The sequence below is a fragment of the Pleurodeles waltl genome, chromosome 1_2 (genome assembly GCF_031143425.1).
Source record: "Pleurodeles waltl isolate 20211129_DDA chromosome 1_2, aPleWal1.hap1.20221129, whole genome shotgun sequence".
Lineage (NCBI taxonomy): Eukaryota > Metazoa > Chordata > Amphibia > Caudata > Salamandridae > Pleurodeles > Pleurodeles waltl.
The window spans coordinates 77268330-77283552 of NC_090437.1; the positions used below are offsets into that span (position 1 = coordinate 77268330).

The 15223-nt window shown below is 44.3% G+C and overlaps 1 protein-coding gene across 1 annotated transcript in view; it reads right to left on the reverse strand.

Annotated features, from left to right (window-relative positions):
- Positions 1-15223, reverse strand: part of TSTD2 (thiosulfate sulfurtransferase like domain containing 2) — a 145546-nt gene that overhangs the window by 103126 nt on the left and 27197 nt on the right. Inside the window, exon 4 of the mRNA XM_069236545.1 lies at positions 2618-2726. Coding sequence (XP_069092646.1) covers positions 2618-2726 — 109 coding nt within the window. The remainder of the gene's footprint in view (positions 1-2617; positions 2727-15223) is intronic.

Consider the following 15223-nt stretch of genomic DNA (forward strand, 5'->3'; position numbering starts at 1 on the left):
GGCAAGGTTTTGACAGCGCTGTGAAAAAAACTTGGGTTGGGCTGGCTGAATCATTACACTCTCCTTTATAGAAACAGAATGCTTCCTGAAATATTTAATGACCCCTGTGTATGAACTTGGGACAGTTAGGGACTACAGGGGCAGGGTGATTTTTAAGATGGGGATTTTATCGCTGCCTTTAAGAAATTGCGGGAGAATTTCAGTATTAGGCACAAGGATTTTTTAAAATATCTCATACGCAGTGGCTTCGCCAAAGCAAGGTGATGGAGCTGTTGATGGATGGGGCAGAATGCTCAATCAGCCAAATCTACAGCACTTTGAATGCTTTATCACGTGATGATCTAGAGAAGCAGACTGGGAATTGTCAGGAGGAACTCAGGCTAGGTAACTTCTCCTTTCTCAAGCCTCTTGAACAAGACCAAACTACTTTACCTACATCCCCTGTCCAAGCCCAGCATTACAAGACAATCTTGCAAGAATTGCTAAATGGGGGGATGGAAGGGGGCAGGAGGGAAGCAAACTTAATTCACATGTTTTCCTCCAGCCCCGCAACTAGGATTGCTTAAGAAAGAAATTAGCATACTTCTGGGACAAATCCTGGGCTGTGGTATTGTACTTATCCCACAACTAGTTCTTTTGGGAGTTCACAACAAGGTGGTCCCTGGAACATAACGTATGTTTGTGTTTGTAGCTATGTCAGTGCTTCAATTGTGTATTGCTTCAGCTGGGTGGGATCCATTCCCTCCATCTTTCTCGTAACGGCTACCACGTCTGCTGGCTTTGTTCATCATAGAAAAGTCATTACATATGGCAAAAGGTGGGAGGGCAAGGTGGAGGGGGGAGCAGATATGGGCACCCTTGTCGGGCTCTGTACATTTTTAAGTCAATATTCTAAATCAAAAAAGCCCGGTATGATGTTGGATTTCAGGTGGTGCAATATTTTAACTGATAAAAATGTATCCCATGGGTGACTTAAACTTGGGAGGACAGCAGTGGGCCTCCTTGCCATATGCAAGGGTCATCCTGTTTGGACCCACCTCCCTAACTGGGTTTTTGTGGATTGGGTAGTAGGGAAAATCACTTTGATAGAACGGTCGGCACTCAAAGGCTTAAGTATGTTTGAAATTGGGGCACTTTAACGGCTCCTTGCTCTGATAGAGGTTGGTGGCTCTCTGAGATATAGTATGTTTTGCACCTTCAATATTTTGAACTGTTTTGCCTGTGAGAATCCGGAATCTTTCTGTGTTTTTTTGTTGCATCACTGAATTGTGTATGGGAATGCATTTTCTCCTTGTGTTACTGCCTAACAAAATCAATATAAATATTGTAAGTAAATAAGTAGGGAGGTAAAGAAAGATTACCCGAAAAGACACCGCCACTTGTGTTTAGCCTGAATCTTTTAAATTGTCCTTAAGAACCCCATGTCTAAACCACTGCCATCGTTTAGTGACTGATGAACGTTTTCTAATCAAAACAATAATGTGTCCAGCTTTACTGTGAAACCTGAGCAGCTGGATGGTAATGAAGAGAATCACAATACACCCTACCATTAAGTCCAGTTTCTGTGACTCCTCAGTCTGACTACAGTCAGGATGAAAGTGGAGATATCTCTAGCTCCTTGAAGGATATGATTTTCCTAATGGTCAGTTACCAACTAGACCTCTACTATCATCAAAACATGACTTATAAAATGTGTTTACCTTTTAACCATTGTTCTTTGGAAGCTTGAGGTCAGTCTTCATCTCTACCAGTCCCTTCATTTCCATCTTTTATTGGTTCACATTATGCTCTCCTTGCTTAATGGCCCTCTGCGCTGAAGTGGCTTGCTTATGATACTCTCTTGCATATTCCAGATAAGCAACACACAGTGGTCACAAACACACTATTTCTGGGACAGCTGCAAGAAATGTTAAACACCTGCCAAGTAGTGCACTGTAACACAGTGTTGGCAGGAAGTGATTTGGCTAATCATCTGAAAGAGGTAGCAGGGACTTAGGGCATGAACTTGATCTGTTTCACACCACGTCTGAGATCCATAACCACCAACACAGTTTTTTTTATTCCTCCCCAAGATCTTGCTCTTATGAATTTCCTGACCAAATACAAAAGTGTTGCATGGAGATCTTCCGGTTCACCTTAATAAAAGCACTATTCATCTTTCTTTTGTGAGCTGCACACTCTACTGATCCCACCAAATGACCATGCTGCAAAGGCAGTAGTTTCACTCCCAAAATTAAACATACCTCAGAGGTATCAGTCAGAAAGTAGGGACTCTATAGTATTCCAAGTGAGGCAATGAGAATTAACTTAAAAATGGGGACTTGCTAAGCCAGATTCCATCAGTATCTGCATGTTTCTGGCTGTTTCTCACCCAGATTCTTGGATGAAAAGTCCAGAAGATGAAATGACTGAATAGTGGTTTTGCCAGAGGAGTTATAATTGAGATTCAACTGGATTACCTCTAAACCTGGAGACCTAAGTGACTCTGCACAAAAAAGCTCTGTTGAATGGGCTGTCAAGAAATTAAACCCACTGAGAAGTTACAGACAAAATTATATTTTAATCATATAATGATATCTAGTAGTTAGAAAGATAACATGAGGACATGACAACTCACCTTACCCGTGAGGTGCAGTTGCTGGCAGATCGTCCTTTGCCAGACGCATATCAGCGATGGGTCCTTCACCTCACAATAACAGTAGTATAGCAACACCTCACCTGGCCCACTGGCACAACATAACAGTGAGAAAAAAGCAGAAGAAAAAACTAAGGTTCATCACCAAAGTTCAAAACACATTTGCCCTAAGCATACTTTCCTCAAATGGTTTGTAAACATATTTTAATATAAAAACACTGGACAGAGAGAACATATCCCTCATAAAACGTTTTAATAACAGCCCCATTTTACATCAAACCAGCAAGGGAGGGGGGGCAGCCTTGTTAGGGCAGTTTGTAAAGATGCTTCACTTAAACATTATTTAATAGAACTATCCAAAAGACTTCACAGCTTTTAGAACTTACACTGTTGGGAGGCAGTCACCCAAACCTTTTTGTCCTCACCCAGCCTTTTTACTCACTTAAACACAGTACAATTGGCCCACCCCTCATTGGAACGTTTAATGTACTTGTAAGACTCTAGTAAATGGTACCTAATGTACTCACAGCATGTAAATTAAATACTACTAGTAAGACTGAAGCCTCATTGTGCCAACCATCAAAGTAGACTTCTAAAGCATGTCTCAGGCCCGCCACTGTGGCCCATAGTGCAGTTTTAAACTTCCATTTGATCTGGCAAAATAAATGTTTTGCCAGGCCTAAACCTTCCTTTTAAAAACCTATGTCACCCCTAAGGTATGCCCTAAAAGGCTCATAGTGCAGTGCACATTGTATTTAAAATGTAGAATATGCAGGTCTAGGCTTTAGTCATTTTTCGTTATTGCAAGGCTTACATAACATTGAACACTGTTACATTGTTACCTTATTACATTTAATAATTGCTAACTTATGTTTGGGAGTAGACAGGAAAATTATGTTTACACTCAAATGAGTTGCAATTTAAAACCTTCTTTAACGGGCAATTTGGATTTTAAGCTACAATGGTAAAAATATCAATTGCAGACAGAAAACTATCAGTGCCTTCTGCCAGCATTCTAGGTCACACAACTGTGATTAGCTTAGTTGTTTTCCTCTTTTTATTCATCCCAGACAATTAGACAAAGGGGGGCCCTTCCAAGATGGCTGGAACAGAGTTGTTCCCTGCCTCACTTACATTTCAGAGGGTTGCCTCCAGCACACACACAAAGGCACATCACACACATCTTTTGTCACCCTAAACTAATGGGAGCCTTGACATGAAAGGGGAAGAGCCTCCAAACCCAGATGTGGCTGGCACCAAATATAAATATTGACCCTCATGAACCACTCATAAGTTTACTTCTGGACCTTTGGAAGACTCAGAAGGACTGCCCTGTCGCCTGCTGCCTAAAGAAGGAAGAATGGACCTGCTCCCACCACCACCAGAGTAACTCCAAAGGCAAGTTAGCTGGCCTCCTGCTATGAACTGCAGGAACAAAACAAGCTCAGAGGTCTCCCTGCACCTGTGCAGCTGACCTCCAGCAGCTGGACATGCTACCTGCGTTAGAATGAGTCACTGATCCTCGGGTGGTGCCTCGACAGGCTCCTGGACACTTGGTTGTCACCAGAGTTCATTCCTCTGAAAGAAAATGAGAAATCCTGATATTTGGGGTCTTCGCAACCACAAACAGGTCCATTCTCACAGAACAAATGCTGACTGTGACGTCCGCCAATATGAAGCTCCGGTGAACCAAACTCTACGACCACGAATGACGACTTATAATGTGGGATCTGCACTTCGGCCTAAAGCAACAACAGCCTATGGTGACCGCCGACATGAAGCTCCAGCAACGACCGTCTGAGAAGCCTGACCAGATCTCTGAACTACTGTGATGACCATCTGCCACGCCAGGCCTCCTATTAGCGGTAAAATGACGACCATGCACAATGCTCTCTCTCAGCTCGTTGTGGCATGCTCCACCGCAAACCTAGACTCTTTGCTTTGGCCTTTGAGAAGGTAACTTTTCAGCAGAACTAACCTGGTCCCTATATCCGGCCAGCACTCCATTGCGGTGGGCCTGAACTTGTGACTATCCCTGGTCTAGCACAACCAGATGACTGCGAGTGGCACTTTGCCCTTTTCGGCACTATACTGAACTAACACTTCAAATATGCACATCAATGGTTCTACTGGTTGGATTTTTGTTGTTCTGGTATCATTTTATTTATTAAAAAAGGAACATTGTATGGGAGTTTTCTTGGGTTGTGTTTTGACTTTATTAATCTTAGTGTGCTGCGTAACTACTTTACACATTGCCTCTAAGTTAAGCATGACTGTTTTTGTGCCAAGCTACAAGAGGGTTGAGCACTGGTTAGTGTAGTGACTTTTGTGGATCACCCAGACAGGAATTGGGGCTGTAGCTTGAGAAGGGTCTTCATCTCAACAGCCCCCACACCTTGAGTAGACTGGAAGGGGTGCATTTCCTCCTTCCTCTCTGAACAAAAAGGAGTTATTTAGGACTGCAGAGCGGCTAACTCAGTGTCTGAGCTGGAGAACGACAAGGACAATAGCTGTGTGGAGATCTGGGTGGTTGGAGGTAGCAGATCTTTTAGGAATTTTCTGCAGCGGAACAAGACAGCTGTGGAGAGAGTGGTATCCTGGTTACACTGTAAAAAGTGCAAACAGCTTGCAGACACAGTCTGGAGACATGCTGCATGGCTACACTCAGTCATGGTGGTGGAATGACTGCTCTGGGTGTGTGGCTGACTTTGCCAATTTTCTCTTTTCTTCATATGCGTTGGATGGGCTGTCAGATTGAGAGGTGGGTGTCTGCATTCAACCATGACAGCGACAACCACATCAGGCTCATTGGGGCTCAAGCACTTTGGAAAAACAAAGAGAAAAGTTTTGACCTCCTGTACAGCGTGGTCCACAAAGAGCAGATGTAGACACTGCTATGATGCCTTCTCTGCTTTGCAGAATACCCTTGCCAGCAAAAGGTGCTTGGAGACTGCCTAAAAGGTCTGTCAGCCTATACTTTATCCCTGCATATTTGGGGGCCACAGCTGGAATATACAAAGCAACAATAAGGGCAGAAGTAGGATTTCAGTCATGAACCAGATAAAAAAGCTTAACAAACATGGTTTCATTACGTTCCCTGGAGGAGAAGAGGGTGAGATAACCTGGATGACTCACACTGTCATGCTGCCAGCCCACAGGATCCTGAAACTACTTTTTGAGAGGTCTTCAGAGTGGTGCCTGCAATTGATTACTTGAACAGTGACGTTAAACCACTGTCTGCAGACTTGAAAAGCTTGTGTGTAGCTGACAAAGGTCTACAGATGGTAATACACTATGTGGATAGGTTTAGAATTTGGAGGGGCAAGATACTCTGATTTCGGGGGGGATAGGGGTGGGGGCAAGATACTCTGTCGCAAATGCAACAGAGTTTCCTGTCCACTAAATTTCCTGTATACCTGTCTCATTTAGAGTTTGGTCAGTATTCTTGGTTCTGTTGACAGAATACTTCTTCCAGTGGCCTAACAGAAGGACTTTACATCAGCTGCTCCATTTAGGGTTTCCCCTGTCTGTCAACGCCAAGAAAAACCTGCCCTTAGAATAATTACCCCTCCCACCAACCTTAGGGGAAAACTCTCAGGGTGTGGTGTGGGGGGTTCATTAGTTTTTCACTCTACAAAAACAAACTCCCATGTTGCAAGTTTATGTTTGAAAAACAAAAAACGTAACGGTCAACAGTAATGGCTGAGGGTACCACCTATCTAACTTTTCATACCTTGAGAGAAATTGCTGTGACAGTGGTTCCTGACAATGTACAGAGATGTCCTTCAGACAACTCAAAATCTGGTGGACAGGATGTGTCAGGGTGATAATTTAAGTACTCTGTCGCTGTGACAGACATTAATATGTCTGTCATATTAAATTGAGCCCCTAAACAGTGGAAGAGGCAGAAGGTCAGATCTACTACAGAAAAGTGTAGAGAGTAAAGTGGAAGAATGTGGAGCTCCTTAAAGTAGATTGGATTAAAACTGAATTGAAGTCTGGGGTGGTGTCCAGTTTCTTTTCCATGGAGCATACCTTGTCCCACCGCATCCACCAGGGTTTCCTCCAGGACAATCAAAGCAAAATTCATGAACTATAGAGAACATGGCTTGATTCTGTAGGCAGTCAGTATGTGGGATCCCAAATATATTTGAAAGCACCTACTGATCTCCAAGCTCAGCACAGAGATGCTGAAGAAAAAAAGGAACTTTGAAGATGCCAAAAGAAAGACTAGGGGATTGGTAATGAGAGGCAGAATGTTCTTTCTCACCAAACTGAGTGGTTTCAGATGAAAATATGTGATGCTTCATGATGCCACATGAAGTCTAAGTGATGAATGCATGACTCAGCATCTCAAAAAAATAAAAATACTCCCATGAAGCGACAGGGACAACAACATGATTCTCATCTGAGTACAAAGCACCCTCTTGGACACACTGAGGAAGACACATAAATATTTTGGTGGTGGTGTGCTGGTAGTGGGCAAGAAGTGTAGTGAAGAAAATACTTGAAATTGTGTTTGATTTACTGCCCAATGAAGAAATCCTTACATTTGAGAAATGTGTAACTGGTATGATAACAGCACCCTCTTTGCAGGGCTGTTGGGATTCCCCTTGGTCTCTGGAGACATATCACACTTTGCTTGATCTTATTATTTTGTTTTTGTTGACCATGGTATTTTTCTTGTCTTGATTGTTTCGTTGAGGCATGGCATGGCACAACATTTCATATGGCTGGGAGAGACGCAGTTTTAAGCCTACTGTTAAACAGTGTAGGTTTGGGGTGTTTTCCAATGGCTTCTTGTGTAGTTCTTTGGTTTGTTGCATAAACGGTGTTCCTAAAAGCGAATGGATTTAGAGCTGAAAAGCGAATGGGGTTAATTTCTAGGTATCACAATGGCTGGAATCAAAGAGTGGCTGGGGTGGGATTGGTGCAAGATCATGATGTGGAACATCGAAAGGATTAGCAAACAAAGATTTGTTTAACTACATGACTCGGCATGAGCTATTGTAGAACCTTTCAAGAAACACAGCAGCAAGGTACTGAATGTCAAGTTTTGTAAATACAAATTGCTGGGCAATATCCGGTTCACAAAGGGATCCCCTGGAATGAATATATTAGTTTGGAAATCTCTAGAGTGACCACCTTTCAGGAGGGGCCTCTGACGTCAGCTACTTGGCCTACTCAGTCAGATGCTACAAGAGGCCTCTGCCCAGCTTGGTTCCAACATGGCAGAACCAAGTGGCCACCTGGAGGAGCTCTGAGCATCCTAGGGGTGGAGCCGGACAGGGAAGTGGACACTCCCCTCTCCTATGTGTGTTTCGCGCCAGAGCAGGGACTAGTGGTCCGAGGACTGGTGCAAACCGGATTATGCAAGGAGGGCACCAAATGTGCCCTTCAAAGCAGTCCAGTGGCGTGGTGAGGCTACCCCTCCCCAGCCCAGCAACACATATTTCCAAAGGAGAGGGGTTTTACCCCTCTCTTACAGGAAATCCTTTGTTCTGCTGTCCCTTGCTTGAGCTGGTCATGCAGTAGGAGAGCAGAATCGTGTCTGGTGGCTGCAGCAGCGCCAGCTGTCCGCAGAACCTAGAAGACCGGTAGGAGCAAAACTGGGGGGATCCTCTAAGGAACCCCCAGAGTACATGAAATCATGCCACCAATACTGGGATCATTATTGGGGTATGATACTGACATGTTTGATACTATACCATTATGTAACTGGAGCACAGGTAGTGACCACGGGCCAGTACATAGATAAAATGGCTTCCCCACACTTCCAAAGTTCAGGGAATTGGAACAGGAGTTCGTAGGGGCACATCTGCTCATGCAGGAATGCCCACACACACAGGGACCTGCATCCTGCCCTTTGGGCTGAAAGGAAGGCCTACCACAGAGGTGCCTTACAGTGACCTGGTGCAGTGAAAGGATGCCTGCACCTTTTCACGCAGGCTGCAAATGAAAGGCCTGCAGACACAGTTTGAATGGGCCCCCATGGATGACATAATATATGCTGCAGTCGAAAGGGGAACCCTGGTGTACCAATGCCCTAGGTACCTAAGTACCATCTACCAGGGACTTACAGGGGTACATCAGTATGGCAATTGTGGGGTGTAAGAAGAACAAAAACAACCAAGTTTAGAGGAGAGAGCACAATCACTGGGGTACTGATTAGCAGGATCCCAGTGAAAAAGGTCTAAGCACACTGACATCAGGCAAAAAGTGGGGAACCATGCCAGAAAGAAGGGACTTTGCTACACTCCCTAATGCCCCCCACCCCCCACCAAACAAAAAGAAGGACAAGAACACTAACCTAGCCCAGTTGAGTCTGTATTGCCTTAGTGGAAATATCTGGAGAGCCCATCTGCATTGGAGTGGTTACTCCCAGGTCTATGTTCCACTGTATAGTCCATTCCCTGTAGGGTTTTGGACCACCTTAACAGTTTGGGATTTTTATCTTTCGTTTGCTTAAGCGATAGGAGATGATTGTGGTTTGTTTGAACAAGAAAGTGAGTGTCAAACAGCTATGGCTTCAGCTTCTTCAAGGCCCAGACCACAGCAAAAGCCTCCCTCTCAATGGCTGACCAACACTTTTCTCTGGCGGTCAACATTCTACTTATAAAAACAACAGATTGATCCTGGTCCTCTTCATTAAGTTGGTAAAGTACTGCACCTATTTCTACCTCTGAAGCATCTGTCTGGACAATAATTTGTTTTGAGTAGTCAGGGCTTCTGAGAACTGGAGCAGAGCACATGGCCTGTTTTAGGTCCTCAAAGGCTAGCTGTCTATAAGACTTTCATGTGCATCTTTTGGATGTGAGGTCATTTAAGGGGGCTGCTATATAGCCGTACCCCTTTACGAACCTTCTGTAACACGCAGACATGCCTAAGAAGGCTCTGACTTGGGTTTGAGTGGTAGGGGCAAATCAATCACTTATGGCTTGGATTTTGCCCGTAGTGGCAGAATTTGGCCTCCAGGTGGCCCAAATAAATCACTTTGCTCTGTCCTATCTGGCATTTGGATGCCTCGATAGTGAGAACTGCCTTTTTCCAAGGCCTACAGTAAATTCCCAAGGTGGACCAGGTGATCATTACAGGTGGAGTTAAAGACAGCTATTTCACCTAGATATGCTGCACTGAAGCTTTCCAGGCCTTGGAGAACTTTGTTCACCAACCTTTGAAATGCTGCAGGGGCATTCTTCAACCCAAGGGGCATCACTTTGAAGTGATAGTGCCCACTAGGTGTTGAGAATGCTGTTTTTGGCTTGGTAGCATCAGATAACTTGATCTGTCAGTATCCTGCAGTTAAGTCAAATGTGCTGAGATACTTGGCTGCAACCAGAGTATCTATCAGATCATCTGCCCTGGGTAGTGGACAGGCATTAGTCCTAGAGACTGCATTGAGGCCTCTGTAATCAACACAAAACCTCATTTCTCTTTTTCCACTTTGGGATTGAGACTTGGGTACTAAGACTACAGGACTAGCCCAAGGGATGTCTGAAAGCTCAATGACTCCTAACTCTGGCATCTTTTGCACTTCTGCTTTGATGCATTCTATCACATGGTCAAGCTGCCTATAGATTTTAACTTTTACAGGCAGACTGTCACCTGTGTCAGTATCATGTTCACACCAGGTGGTTTGACCAGGGTCAAAGAAAAGAGTTCTGAGAACTGACTGAAGGGATTTTTGTTGTCAGCTTGTTGCTGGTCAGTGAGGCAGTCAGCAAGAACTACTCCCTCCACTGAGCCATCAACTGGGTTGTGGAAGAAGAGGTCAGAGAGAGGGTCACTCTCTTCTTCCTGACCTTCATCAGTGGCTATGAGAAAAGTCCTGTCAGCCCTATCATATTACGGCTTTAAGCAAATGGCGTTAAGCACCCTGTGGGGGCTTTTTGGAGTGCCCAAGTCCACCAAATAGGTGACATCACCTTTCTTCTCCACAATGGTTTGGGGGGCACTCCATTTGTCTTGGAGTGCCCTGGGAGCCACAGGCTATAAGACCCGCACCTTTTGTCCTGGCTGATAAAACTCAGTACAGTCTTTTGGTCATGCCACTGCTTTTGCAGTTCTTGGCTGGCCTCAAGGTTCTTGGTCGTCCTCTTCATGCACTTTGCCATTCTAGATCTCAGGTCTAGTACATAATCCTTGTCTTACTTGGGGGGTTTGAGAGGTTGCTCCCAACCCACCCTTACAAGGGCAAGTGGACCCCTAACTGGATGGCCAAACAGAAGCTCAAATGGACTACAGCCCACTCCCTTCTTAGGACCTTCCCTGTAGGTGAAGAGGAGACAAGGCAATAGGACATCCCATCTCCCTCTGAGTTTTTCAGAGTTCCATGATCATGCTTTTTAAGGTTTTGTTGAATCTTTCAACTAAACCATTTCCTTGAGAATGGGAAGGGATGGTGAATTTATATCTGCCTTTCCAATGCTCCATACTTTGTCTCATTTATTTTTACTGTCTGCTTTACCAGTGCACTCTAGAATGACATGAAAATAATACTTTTTTCTATAATGTTTCTCTTTTGGTTTGCTCACATCTGTTTAAAAATATTTCTACGAATGTGTCTTCGCAAAAACACTAGAAGCTGCATTCAATACTCCATTTGAACATTAGAATGAAGGGATCTAATCCGTGTTCCTTTTTCAAAACACACGTAATACGCTTTGTGGCAAAGTATTGGGATAATAGGGAACAACAGCTATTAGGCAACACTGATGTAAGAATAGTTTTAGGATTACCTTCAGTACAGCTAAAAGTAACACTTCAAAACCAGAAACAGAGTGGTTATTACATGTTTACAATTAATGCTGATCTCACAGAAGAATAATTGTCATCTGTAATAACTTCTCTAGATATCAATGACAGAGAGACACAACCTTCATAAGAAAACTTCAATTTCTTTTGAATTTACTGACTCCACGTTTCTTAGATAACATTTGATGGAATGGGTCACAATATACTCAAGCCTCTTGCCACAACAACGCATAGCACACTGAACCAAAAAACAGTTAGCCTACATAAAGAATAATTCAGATCCCCAACAAATCACCATAATCTCAACTTCCTCTGGCATATACGAGTAGCCAGGCATTGCGTAATACAAATTTTAGAGCCAGCAAATACCCAGTATGGTAAAATGCCTTTTGTTGGGGCTGGGGCGGGGTCATTGCCAAGACCTTAACAGGTGTGTTCTACGGGGCCTAGTCTGCATTGGAAAACTAACCAACATTCCAGAAGTCATTAATGGAGATCCTGATAGTGTTGCGCTGACACTTAGTGTATCTTCTGTGTGTCATTAATATATGTCCGATACTGATCTCAGACCATATCAATTACATGCCATACCATTAACATAAAGCCCTGAGCCCCCATCACTCGAAAAATGGATACTGCATCCTTTGCTACTCAGTCCTAAGAGCGGGATAGACACGCATATAGAGTCACCTTAATATACAGATCCATATTTTGATGAAGTGAACCACTCCTACACTTGGGGCATATGTAAAGCAGGTTTTGTGAAGCAAATTATTTGGGATCATCTCTAACATAAAGAAACTGAGACATAATCAAAAAGAGCAACTAGGAAATGAACTTCTTAAACTGTAGTGAGAATATAGCGCTGCTGGGTTCACACCATGCTGGGGAGTTACATTAGAAACAGGAGATCAGCTACAAAGGAGATATTCAGATCCCTGATGGACAAATCCTCGTGAGGGTAAGACAGATAATTCGGAAGCAATTTGAGACCTCTATGCTACCCCATACACATCAAATCTCCTCTATAATGAGAAACCATCTGGCCATCTTTAATCTATAGCAGTGGTTCCCAGCCTGTGGTCTGGGGACCCCTGGGGATCTACAAAGCCTCCCCAGGGGGCCCGTGACTGCTTAGAAAATTAACTAATATTGACAGATGCACAACTCAAAATTTTAAAACGTACTGTAAATGTCAAGGAATTTGAAACTGGAGGCTAAAAATTAAATTAGTATCTGCAGTTTAATTCGCGGGAGCAGTTCAGGTGCATCAAACAGAATATATTATGGACTGTGTGTGGCTTTGAGTTAAGAAAAGCACCAACCTACCTACTAAAATTTTAAAATATATTTAGTTGTTTGCAAATTAAATAAAATGTGTTATAATTTGCATATGTGCTTGATGGAATGCTTGTTTCTGTATTTTGAGTGTTTCGTTTTAACGTTCGAATCATCAGCACAGTTAAGGACTGGGTCCACGGCTTTCAGTAATGAGTCAGTGGCGGGGGGAGTCTCCCCAGATTACAATAATGATTCAGTGGCGGTCCCCAGGTTCCAGTAATGGTAAAGTGGGGGGTCCGCAGAAGTAAAAAGGTTGGGAACCACTGATTTATAACAGTACCAAGCTTGATCCCCAAGCAACCAGAAGTTCTTGAGGCCCCTATCACGAATCCTAAAATAAAACACACTGTTCGGATACAGTGCTTAATTTGTAAAACTATAAGTGCTGTAGTCTAAAGTTTTGCTCAGAAGGCAGTGGCCGTCCTAAGAATGTCTGGGATGCCAAATAACATGGCTGCATAGTCTTAATTCCACTTCATGCCATTTTCTTTCTCCACCAGAAACTCCTTCCGATTTTGCCTCAACCTTGCAGGGTCTTATCAATCCATCCCTTCTCCCATTGACACTGTTTTGTCTTACTCTTCATCTTTCTTTTCCTTTTTTGTGTTTTTCCTCTCTCTTCCTTAGATGACAGTCTGATGAGAGAAGTAAAAGTGCCAAAACCCACACATGAGGGCCATTGGTCTCATTTACAACCACTAGTTCAAACTAAGCACTACTAATACAGCTTCACAGGAAGCTTCTATAAAACTTTGCCATATTCTTTATCCCAGGCCTGTCTGAGCTTTTTTTACACATTTGCAAAATTGGAGAAAATAACCCTCACAATGGAGAAGTCAATGTCTCTCAGATAACGATGGCAAGTAAAAATCCCAAACTGTGTCCTATAACAGACTACGGTGCACATTAATGAGGACATCAAGCTTTTCAATAAGATTCTCTTTCACACAGATTCGTGCAACCACACTGTAGGAAAGTGCCCATTTTAGCATGGTCACCTCACCCCCATCCCCCACACACACATTTTGCCTTATTTCTGATGCAAACTTGACTGAGTGTGAGTTGGGATCCTGCAAACCAGGCCCCAGCACATGTGTACTTTCCCTAAACTGTACAATTGCTTCCATAACTGGCACACATCTAAGTCCCTTGTAAAAGGTACCAAGGGCCCTGCAGCAAGAATTGTGGCACCCTAAGGAACCCCTCACCAAACACATGCACTCTGCCATTGTAGATTGTGTGTGTGTTGGTGGGGATAAAAGTAAAGTCAACATGGCATCACTTCCTGGTTGCCATGCCTACAAAAAACTGCCTGTGGCCTAGGAAAGTAACCCCTCTAGCAGGCCTTACAGCCCTAAGGCAGGGTGCACTAAACCACAGGTGAGGGCATATCTGCATGAGCAATATGCCCTTACAGTGTCTAAGTCCATTCTTAGACCTTGTAGGTACAATGTAGCCATATTGATTACCTGGGCTGGGAGATTGTCACTACAAACCTCAAAGCTCCATGACAGCTTCAATGAATGCTGGGAAGTTTGGTATCAACCTTCTCAGCTCAATAAACCCACATTGATTCCAGTGTTGAATTTATTGTAAGATGCACGCAGAGGGCATCTTAGGGATGCACGCAGAGGGCATCTTAGGGATGCCCCCTGAAATTCACCCAACTCTCTGACAAGTTTCTGACCCCATGGGGTGAGAGCCTTTGTGCTCTCAGAGGTCAGGGACAAAGCCTGCCTCTGGGTGGAGGTGCTTCACACCTCTCCACTGCAGGAACAGCAACACTTGGTGGTAAGCCTGAAAGGCTCCTGCCTTTTGTTATGCTGCTTCAGGGCACTCCAGCCAGTGGAGATGTCCGCCCTCCAGGCCGGACTTTGGCGGCAAGTCCAGCAGAAAACTTAGTAAACACCAGGAGGAGCGTCCACCCCAGCTTGGACCACCCTAAGGTGTTCAGAGCTGAGATGAACCCCTTCTAGCAGAATCCTCCACCTTGTTTTGGAGGAAGTTAGGCAATAGGGTTAGGAATGTACCCCTCTCTTCAAAGGGTGTGGACACAAGAAGGGTGTAGCCACCCGCAGGGTCAGTAGCATTGGCTGTTGCCCTCTGACCCCCTGTAACACCCTTAAATCTAGTATTTAGGGGCACCCCTGAACCTTGCGACCATAAAGAAGAAGAAGGACTGAAGAGCCACACCAGCATTGAAGACTCCAGATAACAATTGACTGGGCCCCAGCCCTGCCAGCCTGTCCGCAGCTTCAAGACACCTGCTACAAGAAGACGACTCATCGTGCAGGACCAGAGAACTCTGCCAACCCCAAGAGGACTGCCTGCCTACCTAAGGACCAAGAACTTCAGAGGACAGCAGCCCTGTCCACAAAGCAACCTCCAACAAGGACTGCAGAACCCTCCCGATCTGTCGAGTCCTGCCTACTCTGCACATGGCGTTCATGGCCAGAGTTCAGGTGGCCCAACTGACCAGCGAATCCCCAGGCA